Raw genomic sequence first — 14,093 nt, 5'->3', positions numbered from 1 at the left:
TTGATTTGACTGGGTCCCTTATGAGACATCTGTAAAGTCTTAGAATTCAGAGATTTTCTCAGAAACTTGAGCACTCATAATCATGAGGCTCTTAGAAATAAAGGGGATTCACATTATGGTGAATAGACTGTAAATAAATAGTATATATGTACACATATTAGTCTTCTGAGCTGATTCATGGAGATAATTAGCTCCTTAGTTATATGCTGCTTAGGTCCTAATTTACGATTCTTTGGTTAGGCTAGCCGTTCTCTTCAGCTTTTGACCCTGTTTTGACTACTGATGACTTAGTAAGTGGTGAGGATTCTTCTTGCAGCTCACCCACCTTAAGAGTGGGTATTTCTGAGGATAATAGTCAAATAAAATGTTGTTGACTGGCTTGTAAATTTGGAGTCTTGAGGAATGTTTAACCACATTCTCTGAGAGGGCACGATGCTAAGTGGTCATTTTAGTATTTGGGATAAAAAAACCTCTAGGGTCAATTGGATTTGAATATAAATTCTATACCAGAAGAAGAAAGTTTGATGAGGGATGCTTTAAATCTGGCTTTTGCTATTTCCTGAAATTAACTTCTTTCTTTCATATTTCTGCTTCTGACATAGCGTTGGTTTACAAAGCTACCTCCAGTGTTGACCTTTGAACTCTCAAGATTCGAGTTCAATCAGTCCCTTGGTCAGCCAGAGAAAATTCACAATAAGCTGGAATTTCCTCAGATCATTTATATGGACAGGTGAGTTCTGTGATTGAGTGTCTTCTTTGTGTATTACAGAAGGAGTAGGGAGCATTTACTAAGCGTATTGTGCATAGGAATCGCCTGGGGCTCTTGATAATATGCAAATGTGGAGTCACTGGATTCACTGGCTCTAGGTTGGGGCTCAAGAGTTGGCATTTCTGAGAAGCTCTCAGGGTGATGCTGATGATGCATTTCATATTGAGACCACAGCTTGAGTAGCTAGGCTTCAGGTGAGAGCCATGCATGTGGATCGGCCACAGGGTATTGCATCTAATCTCAATACTGTTTGTATTCCTGAAAAAAAATTCCTAGGTTGACTTATATTACAGGATTTTAATCTTTTTAAAGTGGTTTATTGATGTATAGTTTACACACAAAACAATATTACCATTCTTTAGGTATAGGGCCAATGAGTTTTGACAAATGTCTATAGTCAAGTAACCACCAGCACAGTTCGATATAGCACATTTCCATCCCCCAGAAGGTTCCCGCATACCCCTTGCAGTCAATCTCTTTCCCCACCCCAGGCCCTAGCAACCACTTGACTTGTTTTCCTGCCCTGTAGTTTTGCCATTTCTAGAATGTCACAATGGTGATACTAGTATTCAGAACACACTCTGTTGTGGTTGTCTTCTTACACTAAGGATAATGTTTTGGGGATTCATCCATATTGAATAATAACCCTCTGTAGTGATATTCCAGTATTTTTTCCGTTAACCGGTTGACAGATATTTCAGATGTATCCAATTTTAGGCTATTATGAATAAAGCTGCTATGAACATTCACCCCAAAGTGCTGGTGTGGTTTTTAGTGCTTCTGGGTAAAACACCTAGGAGTGAGATTCCTGGGTTGTATGAAAAGTATATGTTTAATTGTATAAGAAATTTCCAGACTGCTTTCTAAAGTGGCTGTATGATTTTGCGTTCCCACCAGCAGTGTATGAGAATTCCATTTGCTCCAAATCTGCCCATAATTGGAATTGTCAGTCTTTTAAATTTTAGCCATTCTAATGGGTTTGTAGGAATATCATATTTTTCTTTTGACATATATCTCCCTGATAACTATTGATGTTGAGCTTCTTTTCATGTGCTTAATTAATGGTCATTTGTATATTTTCTTTGGTGAAGTGTCTTTTCAAATCTTTTGTCCATTTTTTAATTGGGTTGGTTGTGTTCATCCTGAGTTGTAAGAGTGAGTTCTTTGACATATTTTGGGTACAGAACCACATAGTCCTCATCTGTGCTGTCTCTTCCATTTTCTTACCAGTGTCTTTAGGAGACAGTGAGTTTTTAGTTTTGATGAAGTCTAATATATCAGTTTCTCTTTTAGAGTTTGTGTTTTTGTGTTCTAACTAAGCGATCTTTGCCAACCCAAGGCCACAAATTATGTAATTTTAACTCATATATTCATGTCTATGACCCATTAGGGTTTACTTTTATATATAGTATGAGATGAGGGCTTTTGTTTTTGTTTTTGTTTTTTGCAGGGGAGGGAAGGAAGTCATGTGGATGTCCAATTATCCCTTCCCCCCATTGGATTACCTTGGTACTTTTGTCAAAAATTAATTGTGCATGTAGTTGTGGGTCTATTTCTGGAGTCTCTGTTTTATCTATTATCTAATCTTAAGCCAGTGACACATTGTCTTGATTACTTTGGCCTTATTGTAAAACTTGGCGTCAGAGCATGTAAGTCCTCCGATTTTGTTCTTTTTTTTTTTTCAAAATTGTTTTGGCTATTTTGATCCTTTCCATTTCTAGGTAAGTATTAGAATTAGCTTGCCAGGGGGCGCCTGGGTGGCTCAGTCGTTGGGCGTCTGTCTGCCTTCAGCTCAGGTCATGATCCCGGGGTCCTGGGATCAAGCCCCGCATCGGGCTCCCTGCTCGGCGGGAAGCCTGCTTCTCCCTCTCCCACTCCCCCTGCTTGTGTTCCCCTTCTTGCTGTGTCTCTCTCTGTCAAATAAATAAAATCTTTAAAAAAAAAAAAGCTTGTCAGTTACTACCTCGTGACTATTGTGATTTTGATTGGCATTATGTTGAATCTGTAGATAAGTTTGGGGAAACTATTTTGAGTCCTTTAATCCATGAACGTGGTATAGCTCCATTTATTTAAATCATTAATTTCTCTCAACATTGTTTTGTAATTTTTAATGTACAGGTCTTGCATATATCTGAGGAAGTTTATACCAAAATATTTCATGCTTTTGATGTTCTAACGGTTTCTAAAAAATTCTGCTTTCCATTTGTTTTTCACAAGTATGCGGAGATGCAGTAGATTTTCCCCCCTCTCTCTTTTTTAATTGACTTTATATCTTTTGACTTTACTAAACTCACTTACTAGTTCTGATGTATTTTTGTAAGTTCTTTGCTACTTTCTATGTAGACAATTATGTCTGCATAAAAAATTATCTCTGCAATGAAAGGCAGTTTTACTTTTTTCCTTTGTAAGCCTCTCCTCCCTCCCTCTGTTCCCCTCCCTCCCTCCCTCCCTCCCTGCCTTCCTTCCTTCCTTCCTTGCACTGGCCATGCCTCCAGTAAAACATTTAGTTGAAGAGACAAGAGTGGGCCTCCTTGCATTATTCCTGGTCTTAGGGGGAAAGCTTTCAGCCTTTCACCATTAAGTATGATCTTAGCTATATGTTTGCATAGAAGCCCTTTGCTTCAGGAAGTTCCCTTGTATCCCTGGTTTGCTGGCACTGTGTGCCATTAATGCTTTTAAATATAAATTGTGTTTGTGGTGTTATCATTTGCTTAGGTACATGTACAAGAGCAAAGAGCTTATTCGAAGTAAGAGAGAGTGTATTCGAAAGTTGAAGGAGGAAATAAAAGTTCTGCAGCAAAAACTGGAAAGGTGAGTCGTGACCCCTCTGTGCTTAGAAATGTGAAAGAGTAGAACGTTAAAACCAGATAATTTGCTTAAATTTAAAAATTAATTTGGATGTTAAGTATTAACTAGTGTGTTTTATAAAATAGCTAAGGAAAATTCTCCGAGCGTGAAGCAGTCTGTAAGAGGAACCAGAGTATCCATGGGCGAGTAGTAGTCCCGAGGACTGGCAGGACTCAGGGTCACGCGGTCAGTCCCTGGCAGTGCACAAAGGGACCTCAGCTTCTGAGTTCATAGCCCTTTACTTTTTCTCCTCCCCTCGTCATCTTCTTCACAAACATGAGAGAGAGAGAGAACGGTCACAGTACTCCAATCCCTGTCTTGGGAGAGCGTTTTCTTAAGGATCTGGGAAAGATAAAAAACAGAAACGGTGCTCTTCTACCTGGAGCTGGTGCTCAGTGATTCAAAGGGCTAACAGTTGTGACACAGACAAAGTCCTCTCTCTCGTGGAGGAATCTTTCCCCTTTTGTCCATTCGTTTTCCCACTGTTTCTTGGGAACCACCCCGTGACTTCCTAAGGAGGAGTCTATGTATCGATCCCATTGATTTAGCATTTAAGAAGGAAATCCCATATAATGTCAATGGCTTTTCCCCCCTTTATCTACTTCACAGTTTTGCTGTGAACACCACCCCACTTCTACCCACTCCATTGCGAGGTCGTTCATTTCCCTGAGAGGCAACCCTTTCCATACCAGCCCAAGATAGACCCTGCACCCGTAGGTCCCCGTCTCCCGCTTCCTGTCTCTCACTTGGGAAGAACTTATCCAAGGTGTTGAGTGATCAATTCTCTGCTTATCTTATATAGACTTAAGCTGAGGATTGATTCTTCAAATACCATCCTGGAAGTGATTTACAGGACTCTACTTGCAGCTGTATTTTACCTTTAAGGTTTTAGTGATGGCTTTGTAAGATTGGAAAAATGTAAATGTTTTTATAGAACCAAATATACCTGATGTATTATAACATAGAAAAACTCAATTTGCCAGTAACCAACAGGGCGTTCTGACTTTAGATTTTAAAACAGAGGCTATGAGCATTTTCTGTAGTATGATACTACTTAAAAAAATACATAAAGTGAATTTTTTATTTATGTATTTATTTATGTATTTTATTTATGACTGGCTGACTCAGTAGAGTCTCAGGGTTGTAGGTTCGAGCCCCATGTTGGGTGTAGAGATTACTTAAAAATAAAATCTTTAAAATAAACAAATAAAATAACTTTTAAAATCTCAGATAATTTTATTTGGGTAATTTAAAAAAAAACCACTTGTCTAAGTGTGACCTGCTCCTGGGAAAATATACAGGAACTGTTAGTGAATACCAGTAGGTAGTAGAACTGAGATGTGAGCTGGTGAGTTTTGTGATTTGTTTTACACTCTGTCGTATTTGAATTTTCTTACCAGCACGTGCATTACTTTCATCATTAAACAAAAAGTTCACCCTTTCTTCTCTAAGATACCTTGATATAATATTAAAAATGAGATTTCTTGCATATAGTGTAGACATCTTTTTTTTTTTTTTTTTAAGATTTTATTTATTTATTTGACAGAGAGAGACACAGCAGGAGAGGGAACACAAGCAGGGGGAGTGGGACAGGGAGAAGCAGGCTTCCCGCCGAGCAGGGAGCCCGACGCGGAGCTCGATCCCAGGACCCCGGGATCATGACCTGAGCCGAAGGCAGACGCTCCACGACTGAGCCCCCCAGGCGCTCCTGTATACATATTTTTTGAAACTACTTTTGCTCAGATTCTACTAACCGAATACAGCTGCTGCCTTGTATGAAGTGGTGGGTCTAAAGGAATTAATTCAGTTAGAACAGGACAATGATTATGTCAGAAAATCGAAGCTAAGTTTCTTAGAGGAAATTTTTTCCTGAAGTTTTGTTATCAGTATCATATCATATTAAAGTGTTAAAGTGCTGGTTACTGTAAGTGATGACTTAAGATCCAATGACATATTGTGTCTGTGCTGCATTTCTAGTGAGAAAATGTTTCCTTTGGTCCATGCTAGTCATGTGTAAATTAGTTCTTTCAACAAACACTATGTGCTTCTGAAGACCTATTAGCCATGTCTGTGGTATAGGCCCGAGGTTCAGGTCCTGTCCTGTAGAAGTTCAGCGGGGGAGGGGGGAGCTGGGGGGTGGGAAGGATGTGGAGGAAGACTTGATGGAGAAACTAGATCTTGAAAGGTAGGTAGAGTTTAGTTAGATAAGCCCATAGTAGCTGAAGTAAAGACAAGGAAACACATCTAAGGAATAGTACGGTTTTCTAAGCTTCCTCTAAGTTGACATATTTGACTTCGTTTTCAGTGAGAGCCGCCACTCTCCACGGCTAATTGCTAATTCTACTTCTCCTTCAAATTAGTGAGGATAAAGTGTCTTTGCTACCTACCCTCTAACTTTGAACTGCATATTTCCCACTGGTATTCTCATTTCATAATGTCCTTTTTGATATGGACACAATTTTCTTTCTTCCTAGTTCTATACGTGTTTCTTTCTTTCCAAGTGCCTCTCTATCCCTTTGTAAATGGAACCCCATAATTTTAGGGTTCCCTTGTACCAGCCAGTCAACCAGTGCTATTTAAATGCTGTCCCCTGTGGTGAAGTACAGAGTTCATTAAAGTTCATATTTATATTGAGTCTCACATGTGCTGGTAAAGGCAGAATATTGGATAGTGTTAAAATCATTTGTTAATTATTTTGGTTATATATTGATTTTATTATTTACTAATCCCAAAGAAATCTTCAATAATTTATGGCTGGCCTATGCTGTTGAATGAGTGAATGAATAATAGGGTACTGAGGACCCTACAGAAGAAAGATTTGCCAGTTTTCTTCAACTCTGACCTTCATTAACACCTATTTTTCATTTCCAGCTTTCTCTCATTGTTCTTAATTTCCAAGTAGGGGTCTTAAGGGTAGCGAAGAATAAACCCTTGGGTACCAGTACACCAACATGATTTTCAGATTTGAGCACTGCTAATATATCTGTTTTCCTTTAAGAAATAGAATTTACTTCTCTGACCAGAGCCTAGATGTGATAGGATTTCAAGAGAAAGCGTAACAGACATGACTTCAATTAGGAGCCCATTTGAAATGTTTTCTGCCAGGTGTAAACACATAGACTTACCAGTTTTTACTTTTGTAGAGAATTCTCACCTTATGGATTGTTTGAGTGACGCATTGAATACTGCATAGCCTTTAGGAATAAGCCTTTCTGTGGACTCTACAGGGTAACAGGGGTTTTGTCAACAAGCCACAAAGTACCAGGCAGACTTGGCCAGTAGAGCACCGTTGTCTTTGCCTCTTAGGTACGTGAAGTACGGCTCAGGCCCAGCTCGGTTTCCACTCCCGGACATGCTGAAATACGTTATCGAATTTGCCAGTACAAAACCTGTCCCAGAAAGGTCCACGTCTCAAAGCGATGCGCACATGACGTTACCGCTTTCTTCAGCACACTGCCCAGTTTCTGACCCGGCATCCCAGGAAAGGTGATGAAAACAAATGTTTAAAATAGTACACATTGTGGGGCGGGGCGCCTGGCTGGCTCATTCGGTGGAGCATGCCACTCTTGATCTCAAGATTACTTAAAAATAAAATCTTAGGGAAAAAAAGATAGTACACGTTGGGGTTTTTTGTGTAATTTGAACTGTGCACCATCTTCCCACCTGATAAAGACTCACCCCATTAAAGGGCAAGGGCTACAACTTCTTGGTCTTAAAGGGAAAGGTTTGCCCCCACATAGGTGGGAGTGTTCCCGATTCCCACCAGGGCACTCACTTATCTTGCCCACAGGATGGGTGGGATTATTTCAGGGGCCTTTTGAACAGTCTGCAGTGGTGTTCATGCCCCACCGAGTCTACCTTGTTTTGAACTAGCTATAAGCTAGCTGCCACTCAATCCCTGATCTTCCAAAACCTCTCATTCTCACACCTGCTGAGAAGGATGCTCAACCAAGTCAACCTCAGGGAAAGATTTATTCATGAGTAGACTATTGAAACATGTTCAAGAACTGCTAGACATTGAAGAGGACAGCAGAGAGGGGCTTGTTGGGAAGGAACGGGAGGCCAAGTCACATGAGCCCTCATATTCTCTTAGCTCAGATCAGATTTGCTGTGTGTCCTGGCTAATACAATCACTAGAACCCATTGGGGAAAAAGTCTGTACTTCATATTTGTTGCTTCTGTATATTTTATTCAGTCATCTGCATCGTGGAAACTCTGTAGTGGTTCCTTGATTCTTCCAGCCCAGTCTTCTCTTCTTTGAACTCTTCCTTCATGTCCCGTCTTAAAAGAAGTGGTTAGAGAGTATGAATCATAGACTCAGACAGATCTGGGTTTAAGTTCCATAATTTACTAGCTGGGTGAGCTTGGGTAAGTGGTTTAACTTACCTAAACCTTAGGTTTGTAATTGGTGAACTAGGGATGATAATAGTATCTGCCTCAGAAGCAGCTAGTGTTAAATGAGATGATGCATATAAAGACACGGTTGGGCTCAGTGCCTTTGTAGAGCAAATAGTCACTAAATTATAGCAACACTTCTCCATATAGCAGTTAGCATTACAAAGCACATTAATTGAGGCCGAGGCATATTCTGGAAATTATCATGTGAATGTGATTTTTATCTTTCTTCAGTACAAGTAAAGAAAGCTCTTCTCAGGATGTTGAAGGTACCTTTTCTTCTGAAGATCCTCTACCCAAATCTAAGGCAATGAATAAGCCACTTGCATCTTCCCGGTCTTCAATGGAAATGCCTGCACAGCCAGCTCCTCGAACCGTCACAGACGAGGAGATAAACTTTGTTAAGACCTGTCTTCAGAGGTGGAGGAGTGAGATCGAACAAGATATACAAGGTTGGCTCTTTTAAAGCTCGTTGGACAACGACTCTTTCCCTTTCCACCGGGAGTCAGGCATGGGTGATGGAGTGCACGACTCAGGCACATGGGGATTGGGACTGGCTTTGTACTTTTAGGTCCTCCCATCATACAACTGCGGAAAGATCCCTCCTAGAAACCCTCCTCAAAATTTCTGGGAACTCTCGGGACACTTAGACGCTCGCAGTTACCGTCTGCTGGGATTTTTCTGCATCTGCTGATACCTGTTCCTGTAGCTTATGTGAACTCTGGCTTTAGTCGACCCAGACTTAAAATTTACCTCTCGTAGATTTCCACTTTTATGAGTCTTGTCTGTAGGGAAGCAGGTTTTACTGAAGGCTAATGAGGCAGAGAGTGTTGGGAGCAATGCACACAGTGTAAAATGGAGTTATTCAGCCTTCTGTTTTTAAAGGCCCTTTGGCCTCATTGTCATGTTGCTCAGACTTTCTCTCCTTGCCTTCCTTTCTCCTTTTATCTAGGGAGCCAAATAAATAAAATAATCAGATCAATCAAATCACATTAGTCAAATCAAATCAAATCCTCAAATCCAGATTCCTCCCAAGTTCTTATCACAGAAATTTTGCCCTGCCTTTTGCTCTGCCTTCTCCTCTCAGATCCTGTCTCAGGGATATCCATTTTACACCCAGAATGACCCATGAAGGTCTTTTTCTAAATAGAGACTGTTTGTTTGGGGCAAAATTTTGGTGCCTATTATAAGAGATAATTTTTTAAACCCTTAATGGAATTAGGTTAAACTAAAAGCCTTTATAATCTAAAGCACTAGCTGCCTTGAAAGCCTCCACTCCCTTATGGTTCATAGAGTAAAAATGAAATCGTCAGAACCCAGAGAAACAGTGCTTTTTGCTTGGCTGAAGCACCCTGTGTGGCGTGGAATGACATCATTTTAACTAAGTTTTGTTTTTGTGGTTTTTTTTTTTTTAACAGATTTAAAGAATTGTATTGCAAGCACCACCCAGACTATTGAGCAGATGTATTGTGACCCTCTCCTTCGTCAGGTAGAATGGATATTGATGGGAAAGTAGTCAAGGCATGTCCTCATGTGCTAATGTAGATCAAAAAGAAAATTTGATGGTTTTCTTTGAGACTGAATGGGAACCTCCCTGAGTTATAAGAATAAACTTAGAACAGAAATAGGTATTTTTTCTGTTTATTTTTAGGCCAAAACAAGGAATGTATCTTCCACTAACAATAAAATTTAAAACATACTTGTTTTGATTCTGCCACATGGTATTTTTTCATACAGTAGAAAGATTTGCTGTCCAGTATTAAAAATTTCCCATCAAGTGGTCCTTTAAGTCATGTGGTGGGGAAAACCCCCACCAGGGACTGGTTACCCACCCTTTCCAAAGTATCACCATCCTTGGTGATGCTTTGCTTTAGCAGCGTGCTTTCAAGCTTTATTTCCCTGAAAACTGCAGAAGGGAATGTGGTCAGGGCAGAAGTTCTTATTGTCCACATAAATTTTTGTTGGGAATGACATCGTGGGTACGGAACGGGGAGGAAGCCGCGGTCAGGGGCACGAGCGCCCAGTGGCTTCTGTGTGCACGGCTGGCGGGGGAGAGTCCCGTCTGCTGCCGGGTCTCATGGAAATCCTGGGTTTTCTTCTTCGGCTCTTCTGTATTATTTCAGAAATGTCCCCACCAGAAAAACCTGTCAAGGTCGTGGTTGAATGCAGGTTTAACTTGATTCTCTGGCCAATTTTCCTTCTTATCATCAGTACCTACTTGCCACCTAAAGCATTGTTCTGTTTTCTCCATATTGAAAAAACAAATGCTTTTCAAATGCTGAAACAAACAAGTATGGAGTCAAAAGGGTCCTCACCCCAGATAGGTGAATGGGTCAATGGGCAGAAGAAATGTAGGGACCATATGACTGATTCGTGATGAAATGTGCTAACTTGAAATTTGGTACCAGATAAAATCTGGTAAGAGATTCTTTAAATGGTACAAGAGAGCCGCTAAACTTGCTCTAGGTCCCAAAATTTCTCAACACGAGTGGTGAAGGTGATTTCTATTTTTAGATAAACTGAGTTTGGAATTGGTGGGGGGGATAAATAGGTCTGTGTTATCTTTGACTTTAGATTTGTGATTTTAGGAGATGAAAGAGTCATCGAAGGAGCCATCTCGTTCAGATGTGTGGTCTTAAAGATTCAGGAATTGAAACATAATTGGTAGATTCCAAGACTGTGTTTTTATTAGTTCATTGAATTAGTTCAAATTGAATCGTCAAGATGTTAGACTGTTAACCCTATATCAAGCACATGTATATAGTCAGTTTTCTTATGTCTGATAGTTGGCCATAAGTTTGGATTTTAATAACGTAAAATTTAGTCTCCTTTACTTTGATTCATCTGCCTCAGGAATATGTCTTCTGCTCTGCAGGTGCCTTATCGCTTGCATGCTGTTCTTGTTCATGAAGGGCAAGCAAACGCTGGACACTACTGGGCCTATATCTATAATCAACCCCGACAAGTCTGGCTCAAGTACAATGACATCTCTGTTACTGAATCTTCCTGGGAAGAACTTGAAAGAGATTCTTATGGGGGCCTGAGAAATGTTAGTGCTTACTGTCTGATGTACATTAACGACCAGCTACCGCACTTCAATGCAGGTAAAAATAGCCTAGTGGAAGCCAGAGATGGGGAAAATCTCTCCTGCTCACAGAAGGGAATGCTCTTGTAGCTTTTTAAAAAAAAAATTTAAACTAGAATTTATTTTAAAATAATATTTCATTTTAAAAATATAGTATAAAAGAGAATTAAAAAAAAATGTTTGCTTTCCTGCTCCCATCCTGGAGCTTGGCATGTATTCACTCTTACGTTTCTTAGGGAGTATTCAGGAATTATTCTGGGCAGATGCTAAATTTTATTTATCAATATCTATCCCTGCCCCATTTTTTCCCCCAAATGGGATATTTTTCCATTCCGTCCTGCATTTTTTCATCACTCATGTGTATTAATGATCTCTGTAGTTTTTTTGTTTTTTGTTTTTTTTAAAGATTTTATTTATTTATTTGATAGAGACACAGCGAGAGAGGGAACACAAGCAGGGGGAGTGGGAGAGGGAGAAGCAGGCTTCCCGCTGAGCAGGGAGCCCGATGTGGGGCTCGATCCCAGGACCCTGGGATCTTGACCTGAGCCGAAGGCAGACGCTTAATGACTGAGCCACCCAGTGATCTCTGTAGTTTTATAAATAGAACCAACTCATTCTTTTTAACAACTGTATCATAATTCCATTGCATGGAATATGTATATAATTTATTAAACCAGCCTCCCATTGATAGACTTTTACGTTGTCTCTAGTTGTTTTTTTTTTTTTTTCAGTGACATCCTTGTGCATGTTTTTGCACCCTTTGAGAATAGCTGAATTTTACAAGTGGCTTTGCCTGAACAATTGCATCCTTCTCACAATACTACTAATTCTGAGAGCAATCATCATTATCATTTATATTGGAACTTTACTCCTTACTACAGGCTTTCAAACTTTATTTCTCTAATAACTTATAACTCTAAAAGACAGGGTAGGAATTATTACCTACGTGTGCCGGCTGAGGTACTCCACTCATCTGGAGTCATACAGCCAGGGAATAAACGGCAAACCCAGGAGTCAGACCCAGTTCTGACTCCCAATTCTGTGTTGTCGTCCATTTACATCATTCTCTCTCTCTTCCTTTCACACTTCCTGGGTAGGTCTGATGACCAGCATTTCACATCTAAGATTGTGGAAGGCTTTTTCTTTTCCTGTTCGAACTGTACTGGGTTGAATAAGTAAGGAAACACAGACGGCATTTTGTCCAGGCAGTGTGTTGTCTTTCTGACCTGCTGCTGTGGCCGGGGGACGGGGGGTAGGCAGAGTGATCACTTAGCAGTAACTAATCCTCCTAGTTGCATCTCTGCCATGCCCGAGCAGGGACAGCTGCCTGTGGAAGTTGTACAAATGACCAGACTGTTGTTGATAGGACACAGGAGCCTTGGTAGGACACATATGCCTCATTTTTATCCTACACAAAAAGATAAACGGAAACTGTCATTTGCTTAACGAAAAGACTAATTAAAGGCACCCAGGAAGTGGATATGTTGTTCTACTGTAGGCTTCTTTTTCTGATTTGGTCACAGGCTTAGAAATGAAATTTAGGGGCGCCTGGGTGGCTTGGTCGGAGGAGCATGCGACTCTTGATCTTGGGGTCGTGAGTTCGAGCCCCACGTTTGGTGTAGCGATAACTTAAAAATAAAATCTTAAAAAAAAAAAAAGAGATTTCATATGTCCTTGATATCCTTGTCATTTTTCATCCAGACCTTTAATTATCCCCCAGGTATCATTTACCATCTAACTGTTGTATCACATTGCTTTCTGCTTGCACTCACTGGTGTGGAACTTGAGGAGGTATAAATGTCTTGGAATTCATCTCTCACCATCTTGAGATGGATATTCTTATCAGTAACAGTTGTAGTGGTTACATTGATAAAACCGTTCAACTTGGAATTTCCATTGGATCTAATGATTTTCTGGATTTCCAAATGTTTGGTCAGTTCTTGCTGTTTTGCCAGTGATTGGCCTCTATTCCAAATCCCTGCTTTCTGTTAATCATTTGTTCATTCGTTCATTCATTCATTCATTCAATAGATACTCCATGTGTACCTACCTGCTAATCTGCCAGGCACTGTTAGTGGTGTGTTATGACTGTTGGCTTTACATTGTCATTACTTCTGATGGGTTATGTATATACGTATTTTTCACATGGAGCAAGAAAAAGGACAGAGTGTCTTATTTCCTTCTTTCTAGAAAGGACCTTCTGATTCCGTGTGACCTTTTGCTGGATGGTGCTGCATTTTCACTCTTTGTTCTTGTCTCAGAGGTAGCCCCAAGCGAATCAGATCAGATGTTGGGAGAAGTGGATGGCCTGTCTGTTGAACTGAAGCATTACATTCAGGAAGATAACTGGAGGTTTGAGCAGGAAGTCGAGGAGTGGGAAGAAGAGCAGTCTTGCAAAATCCCTCAAATGGAATCCTCCACGAGCTCAGCATCCCAGGATTTCTCTCCATCCCCAGGTACCCCGGGGTGGGGCACGCCAGCACGCCTACGGTCCGGTAGCCTCCACTCTGCCCTCCCTCAGCCAGCCGCGGCGCCTCAGCTGAGGGAGGGGTGCCGCAGAGCACGACGTGTGGTTCAGGTGAGCTGGCGTTGCAACGCTGACGGAATAGCTTGTGGCTTTCGGATGTCTTTGCTGATGAGCAGAAGCGGCATCGGCAAGACCGGCTCCCTGTCCTTTCCGTCTGTTAGTTTCCACGGTTTCCCAGGTCGTAGGAGAAGCTATGCTAGGATGAGTAAGTAGACTCTATGAAAACTGTTCTCCAAAGACCATCTTCCTAACAGAAGGCCGTTTGTAGGAAGTCTGAAGAAATTGGACAAAGTGGGAGCACATTAAACTTTCTGGAGCCATCAGTAGGTTCCTGCTGAAGCAGACGTGTCTTCGAGTCACTCATTTCTACGGGACGTTTGCACAGATTCTGTTTTAAGAGTTTGTTAGAAGCGTTGTAGATGAAACTTTGTGTCTGTCTTGCAGACACACTCTGACAGAGTGTTCTAGAC

At 40.8% G+C, this 14,093-nt stretch overlaps 1 protein-coding gene across 7 annotated transcripts in view; it reads left to right on the top strand.

Annotated features, from left to right (window-relative positions):
* The window catches only part of USP28 (ubiquitin specific peptidase 28), a 59,151-nt gene that overhangs the window by 36,020 nt on the left and 9,038 nt on the right, over nt 1-14,093 (top strand). For 6 of the 7 annotated variants that reach the window (XM_035008975.1, XM_035008971.1, XM_035008974.1 and 3 more), the window contains 7 exons: nt 603-730; nt 3,485-3,580; nt 6,923-7,102; nt 8,246-8,463; nt 9,430-9,500; nt 10,887-11,115; nt 13,358-13,552. In XM_035008975.1, the coding sequence (XP_034864866.1) occupies nt 603-730; nt 3,485-3,580; nt 6,923-7,102; nt 8,246-8,463; nt 9,430-9,500; nt 10,887-11,115; nt 13,358-13,552 (1,117 nt within the window). The remainder of the gene's footprint in view (nt 1-602; nt 731-3,484; nt 3,581-6,922; nt 7,103-8,245; nt 8,464-9,429; nt 9,501-10,886; nt 11,116-13,357; nt 13,553-14,093) is intronic. The other variant, XM_035008973.1, reaches the window with a different exon arrangement.

Source organism: Mirounga leonina, unplaced genomic scaffold, assembly GCF_011800145.1.
Source record: "Mirounga leonina isolate KUSES-001 unplaced genomic scaffold, KU_Mleo_1.0 Mir_153, whole genome shotgun sequence".
In the NCBI taxonomy this organism is placed as follows: Eukaryota; Metazoa; Chordata; class Mammalia; order Carnivora; family Phocidae; genus Mirounga; species Mirounga leonina.
The sequence above is the reverse complement of the archived record's forward strand: the minus strand, read 5'-3'. Positions and strand labels throughout refer to the sequence as shown.